This window comes from Orcinus orca, chromosome 1, assembly GCF_937001465.1.
Source record: "Orcinus orca chromosome 1, mOrcOrc1.1, whole genome shotgun sequence".
Taxonomy (NCBI): domain Eukaryota; kingdom Metazoa; phylum Chordata; class Mammalia; order Artiodactyla; family Delphinidae; genus Orcinus; species Orcinus orca.
In genome coordinates, this window is record NC_064559.1 from 36,664,338 (window position 1) to 36,689,506 (window position 25,169).

At 50.9% G+C, this 25,169-nt stretch overlaps 1 protein-coding gene and 1 long non-coding RNA gene across 2 annotated transcripts; one reads left to right on the top strand and one right to left on the bottom strand.

Moving 5' to 3' along the window:
* Positions 1–5,721: 5,721 nt before the first annotated feature.
* Positions 5,722–22,091, bottom strand: PIGR (polymeric immunoglobulin receptor). Its single transcript, XM_004282419.3, has 11 exons — positions 21,996–22,091; positions 14,566–14,661; positions 13,489–13,833; positions 12,098–12,748; positions 10,571–10,903; positions 9,683–10,006; positions 8,367–8,541; positions 7,856–7,974; positions 7,088–7,219; positions 6,906–6,964; positions 5,722–5,872 (listed from the first exon to the last, which is right to left on the bottom strand). The coding sequence occupies exons 2-11, from the start codon at positions 14,606–14,608 to the stop codon at positions 5,777–5,779; spliced, it is 2,277 nt and encodes a 758-aa protein (XP_004282467.1). The 5' UTR covers positions 14,609–14,661; positions 21,996–22,091; the 3' UTR covers positions 5,722–5,776.
* LOC117197681 (uncharacterized) lies at positions 9,797–15,186 on the top strand. Its single transcript, XR_007478925.1, has 4 exons — positions 9,797–10,397; positions 11,050–11,207; positions 12,091–12,769; positions 14,221–15,186. It is a non-coding gene; the product is annotated as an uncharacterized LOC117197681 (long non-coding RNA).
* Positions 22,092–25,169: the final 3,078 nt, after the last annotated feature.

Sequence of the window (25,169 nt, forward strand, 5' to 3'; positions counted from 1 at the left end):
GAGCCCATCATTGGGCTCCAGTCAGAACCCTGGATTCTCTTGCTGGCTTGGCACTTTCTAGCGTGGGCCTCAGTTCTCCCACGGATAAAATGGGATGGTGCCTGCCCTGCCTTCCTCCCACAGTGTGCCTGAGGCCCCGAAGAAGCCATGGTCATGCAGGTGTCTCTAGAGCCCCTCATGCGGAGGCGTGGAAGATGCTACTGATGGGAGGATTCAGCATTCATCCCTGGATGATTCATCCCTGTCCACAGGTTGGTTCCCAGGGCCCCACCTCCAGGCGCTGCAGCCTCCTGTGCCCACAGGGGACTCTGGCTGTCCCCATACCTTTCCAGGAGGCCCCACCTGCCCCCACAACACAGGTCTGTCACACGCTCTCCGAAACACAGAAGACAACATCCGCAGTGGAAGTGGGGCGTGAGGCTCGGAGCAGGTGCAGAGGAAGTGTGGGTGGCGGGGCGCTGGGTCCCCACCAGCCCAGAGCAGCTGCAGCTGTGATTTCTTCCCCGCCCCCGTCGAGGTGTCAAGAGCAGCCTGCAGGCTCTGGTTCAAGTGGGTGACTCTAGGGGGTCTTCCGTCAGCCTCCACCCTTCCCTATACTCAGGCCTCTTCCCAGCCCTGCAGCTGGTGCACAGCTGGGCTCTGGCATTGCCAGGCCCGAGGCCTGGGATGCCTTGGAGGGAGACAGAATAAATGAATGAATGCAATGTGTGTGTGACTGTGGGTGTGACAGTGTGAGGTGTGTGATATGTGAGCATGAGTGGTATGTGACCAGAATGTGTGAGTGTGTGACAGTGGGAGGAGCGGTGTGGGAGTGTGTTATGTGTAATGTTAGCGTGTGAGCGCGTGTGTGGAGTAATGGTGTGTGTGTGTGATGTGTGAATGTATGTGTGGTTGTGAGTGTGTGTGTGTGGTGTGTGCTTGTGAGCGTGTGGGTGCGTGGCTGTGACTGTGAACGTGCTGTGTGTGTGAATGTGTCTATGAAGACGAGGGGTCGGCTGAGCTGTGGCTGCGTCTGCCAGGTAGTGCAGGGATGTGTGGGATAAGAGCGTGTAGGAGGGAGTTTCACATCATGTGTGGCCCAAATAAAACTCTTAACAACATCACATTGGGCTCTTAAGAGCGAATATTAGGGATCTGAGGATGGTCAGGGAGGAAGTGAATGTTTGGAGTCCGAGGGACTAAAGCTCGCAGACCTGGGCGTCTAGTCTCTACTTTCAGATGTTGCCCCCGGGTCTTGGGGGTGTGGCCCCAGGGGAAGGCTGATCCCTGGCTAAATTGCCAAGTGGGAAAAGTTAGCCATCCTCACTCTCTTCTCCCTCGCTTTTTTTTGCCCATCTATACTATTTCTTCTTTCTGACCGACAGGGCTGCTGGAAGGCTCTGGTGCCCCCACTCACAGGAGAAGCTCTGAGGAGCTGCAGCGCCCCGACAGGCAGGGGACTCCGTGGCCTCATGTCGTGCCAAGGCTTGGCCAGAAGGGATAACCCAATGGAAAATATTCAGAGCCCAGTGACCGGCGGGTGGAGGGAATAAATAACACCAGATAGATCAGGAACTTCAGGTAAATTCCTTCAGGTAAAGTCCTTCAGGTAAATTCATCCACTCTCCTTAACAGCTGATGTTTTATTATCCCACCTCTGTTACAGATGGGGTGAGAACATTTCTCATAAAGTTCTTGTGAGGGCTGCAGAAGGCAGGCATTACCTAGGGCTGGAATATAGTGTGAGCGCCGAGGAGACTAGCCCTTGTCATCAAGGGGGACGTTGTCCTACGGCTCTGCTTGGTTATCGCATCACCCTGCTTTGACTTTCCCCTTGGCCAGGCTCTGAAGAGCCATCTCCTGACCTTTCCAGACAGAGGGCTGAGATCCTTGGGTGGCCCTCACTATGAACCAGCACTGCTCTCCCCAAAGACAGACCGTGAGAGTCCCCTGCCCCCTGCACTCACTGGGGAGCCCGCCCAGGTACAGGCACCTGGCTCAGGCATCTTGCAGTTTCCTCTTTCTGAGAACTTCGACCACAGGCTTGCCCGCCCCAGAGGGAGCTGCTCCCCAGGAATGGGCCTTTGGGAAGGTTAACCTTTACGGTAAACAGACTCGTGACTTTCTGCTACAAGAAATGGTGGAGTTTGGGTAAAATTTCTTTCCTGAATATGGTCATGTTCCTGTTGGTGTTCTAAGGTTAGAACCCAAATATGTGGAAATTTTGGATGAATTTTAATGTGATTTGTCCGCAAAGACCTAGATTTTAGAATATTCAGCTTCATACACTTAAACAAAGACTTTTGGCTCTAGTGAGGGTGGATTGGCCACCCATTTCTTTATCAGCCTTAGGAGAGGTTTACAAGCTTCTAGAACTCCTTGAATTTTACAGCTCTACTATCTTCCTTCCCTTCCTGCTTCAGCTTCCTGTCCAGCTGGGGACCGCTGATCTTAGTTTTATATCTTCTCTCTCGGTGTGCCCCTGTCTAGATGTGTAGTCTTTCTGAGATGATCTCATAATTTTTATTGTACAGGCTCCATCGTAGAGTTACTTCAGAGAAGCTTGGGGATGGGGAGCCCTACTTGTTTCTCTGCCTTGGGGACAAGCTTCACAGACCATATCATAGTCAGGTCCTCTCTGCTGTCTGCTGTTTTTAGGAGAGATGACCCGTCCTGAGTCTTGGGAAAGTCTTGGACAAATTATATATATATATATATATATATATATATATATATATATATATATATATACATATTTAGCTTTGCAAACAAAAATCAACTGCTATAAACAGATTCTCAACCACTACTGGGTCTTAGTAATGTGTAATCATTGTTACATAATGGATTTTTAAAAAGAAAAAAATCAAGATAATTCAAGAACTTGAGGAAGGTTTTCTTGCCATCAGAAATATTGAAATAGTTCTCTGCGTGGTTGCTGGACACTAAACCTTGTTATTTGATGTATCATTATCAACCTCACAGTTGATTGTTACTCCCCTATATTGGGCTGAATAGTGTCCCTCCAAAATTCATGTCCACCTGGAACCTCAGAACATGACCTCGTTTAAAAACAGTAACTTTGCAGATGTAATTCATTAAGATGGGGTCAAACTGGATTAGAGTGGATCCTCCACCCAATGACTGGTGTCCTTATAAGAAAGCATGTGAAGACACAGGGCAACACACAGGGAGAAGGCCATGCGATGATGGAGGCAAGCCCAGGATGTGATGCATCCTTGTTGATGCATGTGATGCGTCTACAAGCCAAGGATTGCTGGCAACTACAAGAAGCCAGGAGAGAGACATGAACAGATATTCCCTGCTGACATGAACCGACCCTGCTGACACCTTGATTTCAGACTTCTAAACTCCTGAATGGTGAAAAAATAAATTACAGTCATTTTAAACCACCCAGTTTGTGGTACTTCCTAGAGTAGCCCTAGGAAATTAATATACTCCCGCAAACTGGTGACTTTTTAACTTATTAGAGATCCCATTTAGGCTATAGACCAGCTTCCTTATTCATAGGAAGGTTTTTCTGTCCAACGTGCTGCATGCAGAGCAGGTGGATTTGGGGCAGGTCATATTACTAAACTTGCTATCACCTATTGACAATGTCAGTTAAGAATAATACAAGATTGCAGCTTTAGTGACATTTCTTGGCCTTTGATTCTAGGGACTGGGATAGACTGCCTAAGTTCAGGACTGGCTTGTAGGTTGTTGCATTAACACAGAAGCTGTATCTTAATTCTTCTGCCCCAGGCATGACTCTTTGGTGGGTCAGGGAGCAGCTTCCTGAGGGTAAAACAGTGATGGGTTCTAACATACCTTGTAGTTTTGGTTCTCCTGCAATGCTTTGCGATCCAGACTGGGGAAGCACATAGCATGGAAAGCATTATGTTCAAGGCCCGGATAGAAACATAGGTTCTATCCCACATCAGGTGGGCTAGACGGCCAGGAAGAACTCTCTCCAAGAGAGAACTCTCTACACACTGACACCCTGAAGAAGAGTCTAGGGATGGCACGGAAGCTTATAAGATATGGCAAGGTTTAGCAGAACCTAGGAATGGCCTTAGGAGACGAGGGGGTCCTTTACCTAATCACTGTCCCCCAAGAGGCTTTGGGTCAACTATTCTAAAACCTAACTCATCATCTAATTAGCCTCTAGTCTATGGAAGGAGTCTATTCATTTGGTTACTTGAGTTTTGATTACTAGCCTCTTGATCTTGGAGGATACCCCAGGGAGGTATGAGATTTAAGGGCAGGTGTTCCATGGATTCTGTACCAAGATTTTTTTTAATGCCTAAGAGGAGCACTGGTTATATCTGCTTTCAGTTTATTCCATCATAGTCTTTCATTACAGAGCTTTGGCATCTTGACCACTGGTGTAGACCCCAAAGTGTTCTCTTATTGAAGAGAATCTTGGTCCCACTTGCAAACTGTCCCCTAGCCTCCCTCAGCCCAGCATTGAAGGTGGGGGAACTCTGGTTTAGATACATGTCCTGGGGTGTCTAAAAGTGGGACTACAGCAAACTGCTCTGAAAGGGTTGCCTGGGAAACAAGTGGTATGGGGGACAAATGCAGTCTGAGCCTCCTTGGTGGCAATCACTGTCTTTAATTATTAATTAATTCACATTTTTGATTTGTTAGCAAGTCCCAGCTTGTAGGTGCAAGTTGAAGTGCAGAGCTTAGAGGGAAAAAGACCTTAAAACCTTAGCTCTTTGGAGATCAGCCCCTCCCTGGCACCATCAAACCCCCTCTTTTCTCCCCTTTCACTCAGAACTCTTCAAATACAGGGGTTATGAATGTTTGACCATTCTCTTACACGATTAGGTCTCTGTGAGTGACCAAAAGGGAAAGGGGTGTCTTCCCTGAGGTGGGGCTTGCGAAAGTCGCTATTTACATTTTTCTCCTCCTCTTCCTCCTTCCTGTAGAATTCTGTCTCCATCAGGAGAGCAGAGGCTCTTGTATGGAGACAGGAGATGCAAAATCTAGCTTTGACACTAGTGTATCTCATTTTTTGCCCTTGGACAAAATTCTTCACCTCTTAGGACCTCAATTTTCTCACCTGGAAAATGGTAAGAATGTGTTTTTGATTCCTTGTATGTATGCCCATGTTACATAATCCCCAAGGCCTCAGGACTCCAGACCTTTTATGGTTTCTCCCAATATAGGCAGAGGTGAGAATACCTGATGAGGATTTTAGTGTGTGTAAATACACAGAGATGCTGTGGCTTCCAGGGATTCAGTGATGTTTTTAGAAAGGTTGCTAGCCGGGTTTGTGGCCTACGTGTCTCGGTGTCTAGCAGAGCACATGGAATCTAGTGAGTATCCAAATGCGTATTTTTAATGAGGGAAAGAAGAAGAGAAGATGGAAGGGAGTGGGGGATTGGGAGACTCGGGGATGGAGTGGAAGGGAGAATCCCACTGACATCCCAAAACAAGGGTGCAGAGAAGCCCTGAATGGCTTTCTGAAATTGTCTTTCCACCCACTGTGGTCCCTTTTCTTTCTGAGAGGTCCCCTTAGATCTTAATTCTCCTTCCACACCTTAGTTCTTTCATTAGGAATAAACTGTAGGTGGGAATGCCTCACGTCACCTCACCCCCAACAGGAACAAGTAAGCCAGGCTTGGATGCCACCGAGAAGGGACCAACATACCCTCTGAGGACAGGTAGGAAAAGCCTAGGTGGGGTGTGAGTGCAGGGAGTGGAGGCCCGGAGCTGAGGGCCCTGAGGATCAACGTGATTCAGAACGTGATTGCCACGTGCAGAGGGATGGGTGCAACCAGGGCTCTGTCTAGGCTTCTCTGGGGCCGTTCTGGGTGGCAGCGGCCATGTTGTTGGTCTGGAGCAGGTAGGTGGTGAAGGCCATGTCGGCTTCCTCCTTGGATGACTAGGGGGCAACAGGAGAGGGGTCAGTGTTTGGGGCGTTGGCTCAGAGAGTGGGGGTCGGAGGGGGGGGATGCACTAAGTATCCTAAATTCATAATCTTGGCCTAAACAACCCAAGACTGTGTTCACCCACTGTTCTCATTCCAGCCACCGTGCTCACCAAGAGGGACTAATTTTGAGAAATGGAAAGTTGCAGCTTCTAAAAATATCTCCCTCTGTCTCACTACCTCCTTCCAACACATGGAGTGGAACCATCTCTGTTGCCTGGGCCCGTCCCCGGAAGCCCTGCGCCCGGTCACGGCCAAGGTGGCCTAGGTTGGCGTCAGCTACAAGGTTTACATTTTTCTTTCTCTACCAGTTCAGAGACACAACACCAGGCTGGAGGGGAAGGCTGTCTCCAGGACTGACTCATTCCCCTAATTGTTCCCAGTGCTGGGATCTCTGCTGCCGCCAGGGAAAGTAGATATGATAACAAGCGTTAGTGCCTTGGGATCAGGGAAGTACGAGGAGAGGGTAACATGTGACCCAAAGGCAGGCAGGATTTCAAGTAACATGGCACTTGGTTGGGGTGGGAAGGGGCCTCTAGTGACTGACAGTACCTCCCACGAGCAAATGTCTTCCGGGCCCAGGGAAAATGCTGGTCCCCGCAAACCCTCAAGCGAGGGTGGTGACCTGAGTCTATGGGTCCCATGGCCAGCGTTTGACATTTGACCTGCCCACCCTGTGGCTGAATCTTTAATGCATTTGCCTTCCTCATCCCCTGCCAACCACTCCCCCTGCCCCCTCCCCCCCACTGCCGTCTCCCTCCCTCCTGCCAGTTTACAGCCTATAAACGCAGCTTACCTCCTGCCTGGGCCTCAGCCAGGTCAACACCACAACCAGAAAGATGCACTTTCCAAATACTGTTTACACCCCCTTCCCTACTCTGGCACCAGCCCCACTCTGAGGTGGTTTTTCCTGATGTCTAACTGCAGTCCCTCATGCTGCATTTCCTCGTCACCCACATGAGGCCTCCTTCTCCCTCCTTGCTCTCACCCTTTTCGCCTTCTTGGGTTCTTCCTTCTCCACGGCATCCTCGGTAGTGGTGGCGAACTCTGTGTGAAGAGCAGGGGTGGGTGGGTCAGCCCTCCCCGGCCTCCTATTCCCGTCCCAGATGCGGAGTCAGGGCTAATTCTTGTTCCCCAGGGACTGGGCATTCCCTTGAGTGAGGGATGTACCGTCTTTTCCTCTGAGAGTTGTCTCCTGAGTGTCTGGAGAGGCTCCCATGTTGTCATGGGCTCCAAAATCCCTGGAGTTCTCAAAGTCTGACATGCTAATGTCCGTCCTGTAGCTTCTGATTGAAATCCGGTCTGTCAGGGGGCAAAGAGGAGTTGGTGTAGAGATGGGGACCGGGGCGTCCCCGAGGGAGCCCCACAGGAGAGCTGAAGGGGGGCAAGTTCTTTGCTGCTCATCTCTGACTAGGACCCAAGGCAGATTAGAAGTGACCCGAGTCTCCTCCCCAGTCCCTTTTCACAGACAATCTAGACTCAACAGTCGCTGACCTCTCTTCATCACTCTGCAAACTTGCAATGCCCAGGACCTTGTTTTGTCCTCAGAGATGTTTATTCTTATCCCTGTCTTGAGCCGTGAGGAAACCAGAGGTATGAAACTGGGACACCCCGAGTCACACAGCTGACTGGTCCTCACACCAGGCTGGAAGCCCAGGTTTCCCAGCACCCTGCCCTCCTCTCCCCAGCAGCTATGCCTCTGAACTTAGACCCGCAGCAATTGAAGATGGACTTCCAGCAGAGATGACGGCATTTGGACCACAGCACTTACTGTAAGTTTTGAGCATGTATGGGTTTATTATTCCCCACCTCACTTTCCTGGACCCTTCCTTTGAGCTGATAAAAGGGAACAAATCATGGCAACTCCCCTCAGCGCCTCTGAGCCAGGACTGAGGCTCAGTGTTGGAGGTGGGGGGCAGGGAGCACCCCGGGACTCACCGACATTCTTCCTGTGTCGGGCTCTGACCACTGCAATCGCTACGGCCCCTGCAGCCAGCACCAGGGCCAGGGGCACCAGGGTGAACAGCGCTTTGGAGCTCCCACCTTGTCCTGCAGAGCTGGAGGGAGCATTAATTTAGTTAGTCCCTGCAAGGGACACTGGGGATCCCAGGAGGTGCTGGCCGGTTGTCTCCAGCCAGTTCTTCCTTCCTGGTTAATCCACTGTGTCCTCCTGATACAGCCGCCCGAGCTCTGTTCTTCTAAGAAGCCCTCCTAGACAGGACAAAGCTGAGGACCGGGCCTTGCCTGCATCCCCGGACTGGGAAATTGAACTGAATGGTGAACACTGCACTGGTCGCGGGAGAAGGGCAGAGAGCACAGACCGAGGCAGTGAGGGCTGCCTCCGCTGTCAAGAAGTGGACAGGCTCTCCTCCTTGGGCCTGGTGGACCAACCTCAGGTCCTCGGTCTCCAGAATGTTCTCCGGGTGGGAATCCCCAAATCCCTCCTCACCTGCCGGGATCTGCAGGTGCTCCGCTCCCACCAGCTGGACCTCCAACATCCTTCACTGCTCTTTCCTCTGCAAAAAGGCTGGGACCCTGAATGACTTTGTTCTCAGTCTCCCTGGCCCTCGGCTCTATCGCCTCCTCACCAGGAGCAGCATTCACTCGACTGGTATCCTGGGACCCTGGAGAGAGCAGAGGGGGCTGTGGACAAAGCACCCCCCTAGTCCCCCCGTCTGTCCTTGAGTTTAGGGAGTCTGAGGAGTGGGACTTCATTAGGAACCCCAGGGTCAGGGTGAGATTTCAAGACTGTTAGGATAGGGTCTCGAAGGACACTAGAAACAGAACTGGTGGTCTTCAGTAGCTTGTCACAGATGACCTCGGTCTCATTCATAGCAAATTCACTTCCATTTGCAGGGTTCCGTGTCATTAGATCCAGGTATGCATAAGGGCTGACCCATCATTTGTGGACAGGGAGATTTTTCACAGCTTTGAAACCCTGCCCAGGGCCTCTTGACTACAGGGCTGGGCGCCATAGTGCTGCCCCCTGGTGATAGCTTGGTTAGGGCTCCCTCAGTGAGCCTGACCAACTGGATGCTGACATAATCGGATTTCTGGAGGGACTAAAAATACCTTCATTAGGGATAAAACATTTCATGTGATATTTTAAAAAGGGGCTTGAGGGCTTCCCTGGTGGCGCAGTGGTTGGGCGTCTGCCTGCCGATGCAGGGGACGCGGGTTCGTGCCCCGGTCCGGGAGGATCCCGCATGCCGCGGAGCGGCTGGGCCCGTGAGCCATGGCCGCTGGGCCTGCGCGTCCGGAGCCTGTGCTCCGCAACGGGAGAGGCCACAAGTGAGAGGCCCGCTTACCGCAAAAAAAAAAAAAAAAAAAAAAAAGGGGCTTGAAATGCAAACTTATTAGAAGATATTGCCCCGATTTTCTTTATCAGACCTTGTACATGAAGGTTATCTGGCCCTCTTTTGAGCAGACTTTGGCAGAGTATGACGCATATAACAGTGACTTTGACATTTCTACATATAGAAGATCTCTCTGTATAGAAAGGGCTTCAAAGTGGCCTGAAGGAGCAACTATGGGACTTGTCTTGAAACTGAGGTTAAATGGCAAATCCACTATTTTTAATTAGTTTGTATATTTATTGGGATGCCCTTTCTGGAAGGCTAAATTAGACCAGGTGGGGGCATAATCTACCCCCCTCCCCACCCCCGCCTCTTATAGCCAACCCTAGGGGCCACCCCTGATGGAGATGCTCTTAGGCAGCTTTCTGTGGGGTCCCAGGGTACGTGGGCATGGCCCTCGGAGACTCACCCTTCACCCTCTTCTCCACCGCCACATAGACAGCCACGGTCTCTCCGTATTTGTGGCCCTCCTTCACTCCGCACCAGTACCAGCCTTCGTCCTCGCTGGTGACGGAGGTCAGGTTCAGGGACACGACCTGGCTCTTCTGGTCGCAGTTCACAAAGGCCTGGCTGGGGCCTTCGTCCTGGCTGGGCAGGGTCCTGCAGCCTTTGTTGCTCCACTTACACCAGTACTTCTCATAGGAGTAGAATTTGCAGGGGAAGTGGCAGGAGATCTTGAGGGTCTCTCCCAGCGAAGCCTTGACATTCTTGGGTACCTTGAGGCTTGGTTCTCCTGGAGCAGGGAGGGAGAAATAGGCACAGAAGTCGGCGCTGGTGATGCTGCAGAAAAGTGACGGGGGGACTAGGGGGGTGCTTTGTCCACAGCCCATTTCCTCTTTGGACAGCATGGTAAATAAACACACTATACTGAACACAAAAGCACTTGTAATTATGTGTCTATAATAGATTATTGGTGACCACCGTGAGTCACTCTAGTCTATCACAGACCATAGACCTTGCTAATGACTTCAATTTGCTTTCCTCGTTGTTATCTGCTCTCCTAGACTCAAGACAGCCATACTCTACTCAGCTGACGCCGTATATACTGTAAAAGAAGCCGATACTCTTGATCGCTGGAGGTGTGGTAGTTTGAAGAATGTGGGGCAGGAAAGGGTTTGTTACAGGTGTGAACGGGACGGGGATGGGTGCTTGATACAGGTATGAGCAGATGGGCTCTCTCCATCAGCATGGAGGTGGGGGAAGGTGGGAGGCAGAGTGGTTGAGGGGTGTTGCTGCTGCTGACTGGAGGGGTACCTGGGGCTGCCTGCCTTCCATCTTGCCCCAGTGCAGCAATTACCTTCCACAACCTTGAGCTCCACCGTGGACATCCAGCGAGTATCGCCGCTTGTCACACACCAGTAGAAGCCGGCGTCCTGGGTGGTGAGCTGGTTGAGGATGACGGTGTAGGTGCCATTGCCTGGCTCCTCGTACAGTGCGAGCCTGCCCTTGTACTGCTCCTTGACCAGCCCCTTGCTCTGTACCAGCTGTGGGCAATGGCCACCCTGAGTGTCTTCCCAGCGACACCAGTACTTCAGGCTGTCTGTGTCCTTCGGGTTGTAGGCACAGGACACGGCCACGGAGCCTCCCACCACTCCTTTCACCACAGGCTGACTTGGGGGAATCATGGTCTCTAGAAGCACAGACAGGGATGGGAAGGAAGAAGAAATGTAGTCTGAGCAGCCTCTTCCCCGTGGGCTCAGCCAGGGTGGAGAGTGACATTTAGACCAATCACCTCACCCTCCTGAGAAAGTGAAAAAGATTTTCCTAATGTCACAGAGCCCAGCACTGGAGCCTTCACCCAGCCTCCAGGAGACTTCCCCACTGGTCTGGCGACCTTGATTCCTTCCCCACCTTATTCTGAGCAGAGAATGGAAGGGGTGTAAAGAGAGACTATTAGCCTTTCTCCTTAGGCTTCTTACAAAATCTCCCCCTAGGTAAGTTTTTGTCTGTTTATTAGCTTGTCCCACAAAATGGCCAGATGTTTTTTCTCCAAATTAACAAAATGTATTAGAACAGTATGATTTAAAATATACACTATGTAGCACAGATAAGTTTAATTGTTGAGCACCCCGACTGAGGGCCATGTCCAAGAGAAGAAGCATGGCTTCTCTCCAAGAAGCTAAAGTTGAGGTTCCATGAGAACCCCAGATGACTGAAGATGCTGAGGGATGTGGTGAGGACCGAGCTAGATGGAGAAATGATGTACAGGGAATGTGAGCCCCTTACAGGAAAGTCACAAGGGCAGTGACCATGAACTTCAAGTACTGGTTCACTGTGTCTCATGAGGGTAACTCTGTGTGGAGTGCTCCAGGGTGAGAAGAAGCAGAGATTTAACCTGCTTAATAACAAATAACCCTAAGAGATGTTGGAGGGGAGATTTTAGAAGCTGGGGCATTGCCTTCCTGGGAAAGCTTTGCGACCAACGTAAGTCAAGACTTCTTCCATCTGAGTGTGAATGATGAGATGCCATAGTGCTCGAGGGTCAGGTAGCCTCCGTGTTATGTCCTCACCATGGCTCCCTGAAACCCAGGCAATCTACAGGTCGGGTCTCAATCAGGAGCTTCACTCCCCTCATTCCTATTGATCAGGGACGGCCATCAGAGGCCTTTGATAACAGAGAAGAAGAGTTAGGAGATCACACAAGGCAAAGGCTATGTCGTATAGCTCTCGTGTACAGCTGCCCACAGAACATCTGATCCAGGGCTCGTCAGTGAGCAGCTATTGTCAGCTGACTGACGGAGATTAAATAGACTCACAGGGAGCGAGTGAGGCTCTCCCCTGCCAGACTGCCCACCTCTTCCCTCTCCCCACTCTCAGGTCTCACCTTCATTGACGAAGAGTTGCCAGGCCTGGGTGGGCCAGCCTTCCTGAGGCTCACCATCAGGGTTGGCTCCGCACAGGTAGAGCCCCGCATCCTCTTTCCTCAGGCTGGTGACAAGCACTCTGAAGCCATCATCCTTGAGAGTGAACAGGATCCTGCCCTCAAAGTCCTGAGCCTTCTTCCCCAGCGTGTTGAAGATCACACTGCAAGCTTCCGCATTTTTTACCTGGCACAGAAATTGGGCCACATTTGCCTTCTCGGGGCCCAGGGCACAGTCAAAGGTCACTGAGCCCCTCAGGTCTCCATAAATCAGCTCACGCTTGGGCTTCAGCACTTGGAGGTCAGCATTGCTCTTGTCGGCGTTGGCATCATCCCCAGCCTGGCAGACGTACATCCCAGCATCGTTGAGCTGGATGTGGTTGATGTCAACGCTGAACGCTAATTCGTTGGTACCCTGAATATTGAGATGTACTCTGTGGCTGTAGCTGGGGCTCACATACCCAGTAGAGTCGGTGACTAGCACGCAGCTCTGGCCTGTCTTCTTGCACATAGATTTCTTCTTCTCAGAATTCACAGCCTTGAAAGGGCAGTTGATGGTCACTTTTCTGCCCAGTTCTGCTGTGTAGACGTGGACGCCATTTATCTGCCCAGGAGCTGCAGAATGAGGGGTGGGGGGTAAGTTGTGATTTTGCTTTCTTGCAACATAGGACTACTCAATGTTCCCCTTGAGGGCTGGGTGTGCCTGTCACCTGGAGTGCCCTCTTTTCCAGAGGGACACTGTCGGAATATCTACCAAGGCCCAACTTTACTGCTGCCTCCTCTATGAAGGCTTCCCAAGCTGGCACTCATCTCTCCCTCCTCTATTCTGTCTTGATACTTACACCTGTATCACTTATTACATCCAGTCTTGTGGACTTTGGGCAAGAACTGATCATTTTATTTACGCTGAGAGTTTTGATGGACTAATGGATCTCAGGTTAGAAAATATATTTTAAAAGAAGCCTTCTGGTGACCCAAGGTCTTGATCTGAAGGGTGCTCTAATAGCAAGAATTTAAGGAACCCTATGAATCTCTCCCTGCTCATGGGCCTCTTGTCCCTCCTGCAACAAATCTAATGAGAGAAGCTGTCCTCCTCATGCTCTTCTAAGTTAGAGCCTTAGTAAAACCTGAAATGTTTCAGGCCCTGAAGACCTAGAAAAGTGCCCCCGCACCCCACCACCAAGTAGGTCCCGTCTGTCTCGTTTCCATGTTCTATTATGCAAAGTCCTTTCCTCCAGATGGACCCATAGCCTTCCCCATGCCCTCTCAGGAGATCCTTCCTCAGGCCTTCCTGTTGCTCTTGGGATGATTCCCTCTCACTTTTCCCCAGAAGTCTAAGGCACCTGGATCCTTACCTTGACTGACTTCCAGGCTCACATCAAAGGATAGGCCTCGGCTGCTAATGCCCAGACCACACTTGTAGAGCCCCGAGTCATTCCGAGTGAGATGGCCGATGTTCATCACAAATGTGCCGCTCTCTGGGAAGTTGGTGAGGTTGGCTCTGCCCTCATAGTCCTTGGAGACGTAGCCCTCTGAGGAGATGAGGGTAGTGCAGCGGCCCCTGGCTCCCTGCCGGCACCAGTACTTACGGGTATGCCGGTTGACGGAGGTGGCCGGGTAGTAGCACTTGATAGACACTGAGCTGCCTTCCACACTGCTCACCTCCTGAGGACCGAATATGGGACTCTTCATGGAGACCACTGTGGGGACAGAGACAGAGGCTTTCCGAGGCTGCAGGAGGGTAAAGCCCGCTGAGAGGATCCAGACAGCCCACGCCGAGGACATGAACGTTTCCTCCCAAGACATGTGCCTTCTGTGGATTAATTACCATGTGCTACAGCTAGGCAATTGCTAAATTGCCAAACTATTGAACAATTCTTAAATTTTAATCGTAATTCATTAATGATAACCATTCTAAGGAAAACGGAATCACAAACTTATTTAGTGATATCCCTTGTGTGTGTGTATATATATATATATTTTTTAAACCACCCTCGTGGGGTGCTACGTTATTTCCTTTGTTATCTGTTATTTCCTTATATTTCTGAAAACGCTTTACAGATTACTTTCTTTTTTTTTTTTTCCAGATTAAAATATTAAGAGCCACAAGGATAAGTCATTTCCCCAAAACCCCCAAACAAAGCAACTCATAGTGATGCTTCGTTCAAGGTCAAGGTCTTATTTTCTTTATTCCCAGTGAAGATCCTTCACCAGACCCCTGACCTTCAAATGTGGGAGCGCCATTTCTGTTCCCCATCCCCAGCGCTGGCTCACCAATCCATTTTCAGATGTGGCCTCTCTGCATCGTCTGTGCGGTTACTCCTCAAGGGAGTCCAGGCTTTGCAAAGGACATCCTTGGGGACAGGCCTGATTTCAGAGCCCCCAGGGAACTGGGTCTGGGATGGGGGTGGGCTGGGACCTGGCCGACGCACCTGGGAAGACAGCCAGCAGGCAGGCGAAGAAGAGGCGCGACATCGCTGGAGGATCCCGTGGGGCTGTGCCACCCAGGCCGCCTTCTTGAGTGGTTGCTGAAAGACAATAGCATGAGGTGATGGAGTGCCTTTGTCTTCCAAGACTAGCTGACCGAGTTCCTGCAACACCTGTTCGATTTTGTATCTCCAGTAACCGACATAAAACCTGTGGAAGAATGAATGGCTCCGCCTTTCCCATTACAGTTCAAAGTCCCATTATCCACAATGCTTCTTTGTTCCTTAATAGGTATAAGTAGATTTTCATCTTCTCAACTAAGCTGCAAAGTTCCTTTGGGGTAGGGACACGCACATGGGTCATTTCCTCTCTATCCCTGTCCGGGGGTCACGGTCCTGGGCAAGATCCGTTACAGCTCAGGAACAGCTCACCGGATAATTGGTTACTACCAAGAAATGGCTCCATCCCTCTGTTCCAGCCGCCCTCCCTACACCCCTGGAAGGTGGAGGGGGGCTGGCATATTTTATGGCGTGTCATATGAGTAAGTAGAGATGCATAGAGGCAGCCTAGCAAGGATGAAAGTGATGATGATGGTCGTAACCACCATGAATGGTCTTTGTACCATGTTCCAGGCACTGTGTTAAATAATGTACCTGTATTATCTCATTTAAACTTGATATCGCCCCAAGGAGGTGGGTATTCTATTTTTGTTGTTGTTGTTGTTGCTGAGGAGACGGGTATTCTTATCCACACTTTACACAGGAGGAAATGAAAGCTTAAAGGTTAAGTGCTTTCCTCGCGTTCACACGAGGATTAAGTGTGGGGATAGGTAGGGTGGGAGTGGAGGAGGTGGGCAAGACCTGAATCCTGCTTTGTCTGACCCCCAGGATCTAAGCCCTGAGCCTCTCTTACTGCACTGTATTGCACCTCAAAGAGAGTGGGATGCTTATCCCTCATGCTTATTCCTGTTATTCATAGAGCCCCCTCTGCTTATCAAAGCATTGCCATTTACACTATTTCACTGGAGCTCTATAAGTTCCCTTTAAATAAGACAGAACAGATATAATTACAACCATTTCATAGATAAGAAAATCAAGATCTTGAGATGCTGAGTGATCTGCCCACGATTTCCCAGACGCTCAGTTATGGGGTTGGGGTTCATAATGTAGGTGTGATGGCCTCTGTTATCCTGGTTGCTGAGGTGGGTCCGACGAAGATGGAGAATCCAAAGTAAGGCCACTCAGAGGGTGCAGCACGTGTGGACCTTGTAACATCTGTGGACATAGCCCAGGGCTGGGGAGGGTTGAGGGCCCCAGGGCCCAGCCTGACCACAGCTGTCCTCTGGACCCAGACTGCAGCCTAAAGGAGGAGAGAGGCGAAGAGGGGAGTCCCCACTTTCCCACGGACTGTGACAGGATTTCAACTTTGGAATGGACTTGACGAAGAGAGTGTGAAAGGAGAAAACTGTGTTCACAAGTGCTGGGCAGTAACCAGCACCCGTAAAGAGAAGGAAGCTCTAAGCAGCGGGGAGCGTGGAGACGCATCTCCCAGGCTCCTTTACTGCCTTGGCCCTGTTCCTACTCTCAGAGACGCCCTTCGCTAGCTTGAGCCAAAGGAAATAGAGCTGTTTATCTCGGTTATTTCTTTTCCATGAGGGAATTTCCCAGCAAGGCACCTTTTCATTTCCTTGTGGAGATAAAGGTATTCTGTTTCTCGGGTTCTTCAGAAGAGTAGGAGGAGCGGGTGGGGGCAGATATGGGTGTCGGGTGGCAGCTTGAGGCTCTCTTGATTCTGGTTAACTGCCCTGGACTTTTCATACCAGGCCAATGATTAACTTCTGGGGTGGGGCCTTAGCCAAATGCCAACGTCCCTCCCAGCCTGGATGTGGTCAGGCAACGCTGGCTGCAGGACCACCTGAGTGGGCACCGTGGTGGCCATGGGATTGACTCCCAGGTGGGGGCAGGGGTCAGAGGCCTGGGAAGTCTCTCTCCTCTGGAGCACTTGGGATGGACTCGCTGCAGAGTCCCAAGGACTCTACCACCCGCCATTTGCGCTGGCCTTGGATGCAGTGGCCAGTGGGCGGACACAAAGCCATGTGCTTTGAGGAGCCCAAGCCAGTAGCAGCTCTCTGGTTCTGGTCGCTGTTCTCACCTGACATCAGCAAGCTTCCTAATATTTCTGTGAGACTGGGGTCGGTCTTCCCATAGGCTGAGCTGGGGGATGCAACCCCTCCTCTGGATTGGTAAAAGCAATTTGCCTTGGGTTACATAGAGTCAGATGCCAGATTTTCCAAAGTGGGGGTCCCGACTGCCAGCCCAGGCTTCTCTCATCTGTGACATGCTTGGATGGCTGTGAAGGTCCACATCGGGGGAGGATGCGCACACGTACCCATTACCCTTTGCATAACCTCACACCAGGGATGAGATCACCAGGCATGCGCAGGGGGAGGGCAAATCTGGTAGAAGTTGACCTTGGTGAGGAAACACACAGTCCAATCCCCAGGGATACTGGACTCTTCCCGCGTCCCCATGCTCTCAAGAGCAGGAAATCTTTGCTCAAAGCTAAACTTGAAACACAATTTCTCTGTTCGCAGCTGAAAGGACCCTGGGCTTTGCGAATCATTTGAAATCCCTTCCTCTCAAAACCAGACTTTCTCCCAAACCTGGGAGATTCAGGTCTCAGGGAGGCCCCAGTTCCATGGTAGCTGGGGCTGGAGTCAAAGGATTTGCTTTAGGAAGGAAAGAAAGAGCATAACATCTAGTATGCACCAGATGCTTTGCTATCTTCTTTTCTTATATGACTTCATCCATCATCTCAGCCAGCCAAGGGATAAATAATATCTTCATGTGCAGATGGGAAATCTAAGGGTTAAGAGATTCTTGGCCCCAAGACTCCACAGCAGAGTGGGGTCGAATCGCTACCCTATTATCACTACTTGGATGCTCAGAGGGACCCGTTCTTTTGGGATCTACATGGGCTAGTATAGCATGTGTGAAGGCACATTTTCTGGCTCTTAAAAAGGAGCCATGGGCTTCCCTGGTGGCGCAGTGGTTGAGAGTCCGCCTGCCGATGCAGGGGACACGGGTTCGTGCCCCGGTCCGGGAAGATCCCACATGCCGCGGAGCGGCTGGGCCCGTGAGCCATGGCCGCTGTGCCTGCGTGTCCGGAGCCTGTGCTCCACAACGGGAGAGGCCACAACAGTGAGAGGCCCGCGTACCGCCAAGAAAAAAAAAAAAAGGAGCCGTATTTTCACTAGTCAGGCTGGGATATTCTAAATCATTCTCATTTTACCAAGTTACCGACCCTGATATATTCATAACGTATGTCTACACCATTGTGGGTTGGGGCAGGGTGTTAGCCCTGCTGAATAATAGAGTCTATCTCCTCGTAGAATTAATCTAGCTATAGCTCCCCTGAAGTTAGAGTGGTTGGTCTTCAGCTCTCATGGCTTGGAGTCAAATCTCTGTCCATCTAATCTTAGGGTTTTCTCCTTTTTCAGAGGGAGGAGGCTCTCCTGGACCAGGTCCTGGCTTGGCTGCTGGCGAGCACAGGCCCTCAGCAACTCTGGGTTCTTCACCTGTTTGGCACACAGCAGAGGGTCAGCTGAAGCTCTCACAGCCTCCGGGGCTTTACAGGGAACAGAAGCAGGCACTATGGGGACTTGAAGCCAAGTGGGCAGTTTCTGACTTCCTGTGAGTGTGAACTTGGGGGAACAGGAAGCTTGGGGCTCAGAGGAGCAGCGAGTGGCTGGTCTGGCTGGGGAAGGAGCTTTCCTTGGCCTGGACTGAATGGCCAGGAGAGGCACTGACTGGGTCCGTGTGGGACTATCACTCTCCTCTCCCATGGGTGCAGAGGCCGAGCACAGACTAGAGTGAGCCTGGAAACCACAGCATCGCTAGGGGAGGGAGGGCAGTCTGTGTAGTCTGGAAGGGCCTCAGACTTGTAGTGGCAGGCAGGAGCATAGGAGAGGTTATGAAGTTTATGTAAGCCCTGGATTGTAGGAGAGTCTCCAAGGAAAGGCAGTGTTGGGGAAAAGGAATCGGAACTCCAGTGGGCAGGGAGATGGAGAGAGAGCAGCCACAGGGTCCAAAAGATATATGAGCTAGAAAGACCCAAGACTTTCTGGTTCCATTCCTGTCAAAAGTCGGAATGCAAGACTTCAGCAGAAATTAAGCATTTGGGATACAAGCTCCATGAAGCTCTGGGAATAAGACTTGTGGATTTTCAGATGGCCTTTCCACAAAGACTGAGAACCCCTGTTATTGACTCCATCCCATTCTACCCTGATGTGTAAGTGTTTACCTCACTACTCTACCAGATGGCAAGCTCCTGGAAGTTAAGAGTCAACTGAAATCAATCTCTCCACCTCCAGAAGGCCTTGCTCTCCAGAGAGTGCCTGGCGAAGACCAGCTGCTCAGCAAAGACTGATTAGATTGGGAATGGTTACAATCTCATTCCCTCTCTGAGAAGGGCAAAGTTAGGGCTGATTTCTCTCACTTTGCCCAATAGCTTCTTGGTTCTGGGCACTCAAGGGAAAGTAGCATGAAGAGGAGCATGGAGGATGGAAGAGAACCCAGAGGTCCAGAGTCCTGCTCTGTCACAGGCTACCAGAAGAGCTCTACCACTTGGGCAAAATATGCTGGCTCAACTTGCCCATCTGTAAAATGGGCATCATGGTCCCTGACTCTTCTAGTTGAAGGGCTACTGTGGGATGGGGGACTATGGAGTGGAATAACAGGTTAATATATATGGAAGCACTCTGAAGAGTGTAAAGTGCTCTTCCACCGTAAGAGGTTGCAATTACTCCTTAGCACAGGAGGGTGAGGGTCTGTGCACTTAACTTTTACGGTTGCTGTGCACTTGGAGAATAGCACAGAACACGGACTCCTCAGCCTGGCTCTCGTCTCTCTTATTTGGGGCTTGTGTGATTGGGGGCAGGCTATTTAAACTCATTGAGCCCCAAGTCCTCATCTGTAAACTGGAGACAACTGTACCTAGTAGAGTGAGTCGCTGTAAGGATTAAATGAAGCAACATATGTAAAGTTCTAAGCAGGGCGCTGGGCTTAAAAAAAAAATAGTTCCTTGCCCATATCCTCTCTAAAATCAACACAGTCTTCTCTTTTTCCTGTCTTAGAGTGAGAGAACAGAAGTCTATTTGCTGAGCGTCCTTTGAAGACTGGGGGGAGCTGCTCAGATTAGACCAGCATGGCCTGAAAGAGAACTAGGTTAGAAGTGAGGGATCATAATTATAGCTAGCACGTACTGAGTCATTTTCAAGTGCTTTACATGTGTTAACTCACTTAATCTTCACAACCACCCTAGAAGGTAGGATAAAATGGGCAAATGCATTTCACAGATGAGACAGTTGTGGCCCAGAGAAGTAAGACATTTGTCCAAAGTTATACAGTAGGTAAGTGCTGGGATGGGATTCAAATACAGGCATTCTGGGTCAAGAGTACAAGATTTTAGTCACTGTGCTGTACTGCAGAGGGTCTTAGAGTTGAGAGGAAGCAGTCAGGAGGGGAGGGAGCAGGAAATCCAATCTCAGAGGAGAAGTTAGTCCAGTTCTCGCCTCTCTGCTTTTCACAGGAAAGGTAGTTCCTGTGAAGAGACTCTATTTGAACCCGGAGGTAGGTGCCAACAGAGAAATTTCTTCCTGAAAAAATAATACTGACTGCTATTTATTTAGCACTTACCACGTGTACAGCATGCTACATTCGTTTCCTAAAACCAGACACGTTGCCTTCAAAGCTTCTTTCTACTCCATCACACTGTGTCAATGCCAGGGACTTTGGTCTCCCAGCTTCAGCCCACCCAAAGAGGGGCAAGACGTAGATGAGGGGATCTCTGCTGAGCACATGCCTGAATAATGTTATTGTTTATAAAGCTGGGTATTGTGTTTTTTAGGTGATGTCAGAATGTCCCCATGACCATATCAAAATGACTGCCCCAAAATGTTGTCATTTGTACTTGCCGGGTGAACTTACACCACTCACATTAACTCACAGTCTTAGTTTCTTCAACTGTAAAATGGGATTGTGATACCTACCCTGCCTACCTCCCAGGTTTGTTTCAGGTGGGAAGGGAATGAAGCTGTGAAAGCCAAGGGTAAGTGTGTTTACTACTTGGAAGCTGCTGCTATCACACTATTTGTAAAATAAAGCCACAGCGTCTAGAGGTGCTAAGAGACAGGCTAAGAGACAGCTAGCTGCTCTCCTGGCTCCTGGTTCATTGCTCTTTCCGCTACATCACCACACCCAAGGCCAGGGAGAGAGATGGATGGAGAGTTTCAGAGCTGGCTCTGGGCAGACCAGAGACTTGCCTTCTTCCCTAACCCATGAATTGGCATATCTCGTCTCCAGGTGTTCAGGGACCTGTAATTCCCCTAGTGAAGGGGGAGAGTGATGGCGAAGGCTGTGGTGCAAAACAGCGCCAGCAGCTTAGGTGGCCTGGGGCAGTTGCAAAAAGGGAAGTGGGGGTGGTGAGAGACGGAGCTTGCGCAGCATCTGTGCTTGTGCCAGAGGGTCCCCTGGCTGGCCTGGGGATGCTGTCGGGCTGGGCCAGGGGAAAGCCTATGTCTGAGGCCTCCGGGCTGCAGAGCCAGGTCATCAGGACTGGGGAATGCTGCCTATGCCTGGGAGGGGTCTCTGCCCGCCTCACTCACTTTCCTAGGAAGGACCTCATTTTTCCCACTTTAGCAGGTGCAGGATGTTACAGTGATACACACTACACCTCAAAGTGGCAGGAATCTGCGAGAGCAAAGCTGGGTTGAAATTGGAAAGGATCTCAGAGGCTCTTCGAAGCCGGGAATAAGGGGCTGCCTGTGCCCTCACCAGAAAGGTGGAGGTGGAAAGCTTCAAGGACTAGTAGAGTACCTGCCTCGCGCCAAGCACTGCATATGCCTTATTCTATCCAGGTCTTTCTGCTGCTCAATAGTCCTGGAATAACTGAACCGAACTGAAAAACACCAAACAACTGTTATTTCGCTCTAGAGTTTTCAAAGCAATTCCACACGTTTTCTCATTTGAATCTCACATCCACCCTAAGTGATTGGCCTTATTTGTATCCCCATTTTACACATTAGGAAACCGAGACTGAGAGAGCGATTAGGTGACTTACCTAAGGTCACAGTTAAGTTATAAAGGAGTTAGTAGGGAACTCGGAGACCAAACTTAGAGCAGAACCACATGTGCTGACCCAAGACATCCCTTCTTCCCACCTGCTGAGCTTCCACCCATGCGTCCTTACTCAGCTCTCCGAGATGCGCCTGCCTACTCCCCCGCAACAGGCTCGAGCACACAAGCAGCGACCACGCTCTCCTCACCCCACTCTCTGTAAGCTGGGAGTCATGCACGCAGAGAGCACTGCCTGAGACACCATCCCGGGCCCTTCCCAGATGGCATCCCTTCGGGGATCCCAGGGCAGCCACACTTACTGTTAACCACTTCCTTCTATCCTGTCAGCTTCTTGGGCACAGCCTGCTGACCAGTCCGCAACCCTTGCCTTTCTAGAAGCCTCTGGCAGGACACTGGATGCTGCTGCCAAAACTGAAACCGTGTGTGGTGCTTGACCCACACCTGGGCTCTTAAAGGGACACTCTCCCATGGGCATGGCGGCTGGCCAGTGGCACGTGACTCCCCCAGATCCCTTGCTTTCCTTTCCTTTTGGCGTTCCTGGCTGGCACCACTTGCTTCTCCTTGACCTTGGGAGACTCTGTTCCTTGGGAATATCCTACATCTTTACAGCTGCAGGATGTGAGATAGGGTATCAAGCATGAAGAGCCCGTTCTGTTGCTTTCTAGCTGCAAGATTCTAGGCAAGTCACCTTCATATTTCTTTTCAGCTGGAAAATAGGGAGAGTAATACCAAACCTACAGGTTGAGGATATAACCAGATATTAGATGTGAAACACCTAGCCCAGGGCACGGCGTGGAATCGATATGCATCGGAAGGGGTATAGGTGGCAGGAATAGCCTCACATCCTTGGACTCATATCTCCACTCACCTGGCAACATGTCCCCCACTCCCTGGGCTATTCAGCCTGGATTAAGTCCACTTGTTACGCATCTCCTGCAGAGCCCCTTTTGCCAGCTCCAGAGCTCCCAGGACCCCGGGGACCGTGCTCTTCCCTCCTCACTCACTAGAGGAATTGGAGATTCTGCCTGCCTCTGAGCTCCCCCGGGAATGGCAGACCTTGGAGTCTTGTTGGAACCTGGGCTTGGCGCCTCGGCAAAGAGGGCGCTGACAGGCAGAGCTGGGGTAGAAACCTCCTTCCCTGACTCAGTTAGTCCTTGGTGCTCTCTCTGACCTGACCCAGTTAGGACTCCCAGGAGTTCCCCAAACGACCTGAGTCACACAAGTGAACCCCACTCCCCAACACACATGTGCGTCCTCCACCCCTCACCATGCTCCCCCAACAGAATCCTGCCCCATCATACCTGCGCAGGTCTGGCCCAGGCTCTCCCTACAGCATCCTACGGACTGAATCCCAAAAAGGGGAAGGAGGAAAGGGGAAATAGAGTCCCGGAAAAACACAAGGCAGTCAGAGCCCAGGTCTTATTTTAGCTAACCATTCAGTCACAGCAGGCTATCAACTCGCGATCACAGGTTTGGATGGCGAGAAAAGAAACCAGGTTCTCTACTATGGAGCTTAATTTTAGACCCTAAACCCACAATCTGACTGATGTAAGAAAAAAGTTACCTAGTCATTTCTGGGCAAAGTTGGTCCAATTCAACGATATCTCAGTCACTTGACTCCCGATTGAAAACTCAGTCTCATTCTGGATTTTCTTTCCTTTTTGTCTCCCCTCTCTCCTCTGGTGATGATGTGAACCCTGGGGAAGTGGGCCTGGGTGAGGGGATGGCTTGTGCCAGTGTAACTGTCGAGGCAGTGGGAAGGAGGGCCCCATCACACTGGCCTTGCTTTGTCATGGTTCTATGTTGGCCTCATGCACCGGAAGGAAATAGTCCCATCCACTGAGGTGTAGTGTGCCCTGCTGGTGGGTGGCCTTTACACTGGCCCATCCTGAGAGGTCTGTTGTCCACTCTGTGTTCTACTTGTCCCTTCGTCTGGGCTCCTTCGGGTAGGACCTCCGGGCCCACTCGGCCCTTCCTCGCCCTTCTTGTGTATACAGGGAAATGTGGCTCACCTGCATCTTTCTGATGCCTCCGGGAGATCGTGTGCCCCAGAGGCACGTTCTCCCCAACACTCCTTGTAGCCTTCCGTGCTCAATTGTCCCCATGTAACTGAGGCTGCAAAGGACATTGGCAAGGTGCTAACCACCAAAGTTGCATACAGGACAAGCAAGGCACAGGCCCCCTTGGCTCTGGTATCTCCAAACCCTTCTGGACCTCTCCGCCATTGCCAATCTCCTCTCCCGACTGCAGCCCTGATCTAAGCCCGATGGTGGTGGGCGGGAAAGCACAAAGACATATCGATAGCTAAGCCATCTTTCTTCCCCTTCAGCAATTGTTCTTCCTCCCAGTTCCAGGGTCAATGTGAAGTGGGAGGATGTGAGGGGAGATGGAGATGGTTTGGGGACAGTTAGGGGAACATCCTGGTTCTGCTCCTTTCAAAGGTTTTCCTTCTCTCTCTCTCCTTTGGAGCTCAATTGTCAAGATATTTGTAGGTTTTGTTTTCTTAGTCTCATTAACCGATCTCCTCCAAAGCAGGGATACCTTGTGTTGTCTGGGCTGGAGTTGGTGTTAAGAGAGGTCCACCGAGCACGAAGACAGAACCTTGATGAGTGTAAGCCTGTGGGGAGGGAGGGAAGCACATCCATGAAACAGTTGCTTCTCATGCTGCCTTGGGGGCCTCAGATCTCCACTCCTATTCCTGTAGTCTGTGATGGTGGGAGGGTTCCTCGATCATGTCCTGCTGTATTCCCAGGAGTCCCCAAGACTATCTTAGCACACCGTTCCCCCACTCACCCCCGCCCCGCCCTACATATCCAAGACCCGCCTGGATTAGTGATCCAGCTTAGGGAAAGAAGAAAATGAGAAGTAGAACCCAGGGAAGAGCCACAAAGTCAAGACCCTGCGTCCTATTTTGGGCTCAGCCACATGCTAGTGGTGTGATTAGAGTCCCCCAGCTTCCCCTCTTTCTCTGTGGTTTCGCCACCTGGAACCCACTGGCCCTAAGACATAGCCCCTGCATCCCAGTCCTGAGAGAGGAGATACTGGCCAAGAGGGTCCAACTACCCAACTCAACAGTGATGATAGCAACAGGAAGTATACCTCCAAAACTGCCATCACTTCATCTGCTTAAAAGCTCCCCCTCCCTCTTAAAATAATCATATGAGAAGAATATAATAATGAGAACGGCTTCTCATTTGGCTTTCACGACTCTGGGACTCAGCATGAGTCAGTGTGGGGAAGTCCAGAGCCCTGGTCTGGGGACAGAACGCCTATATCGTGGCTCTGGCTCTGCCTCTAACTTGCTGAGCGACCTTTGCCAAATCACTTCCTCCTTTAGGGCTGCAGTCGTTTCATCTGTTGAATGGGGGCGCTGGACCAAATGGTCTCCAAGGCTTTTCCGGTTCTAGGATTCTGTGTTTTGATCGAGCACCCCATTAGAGTCCTGTGGCTGCTGTAACAAATTACTACAACCT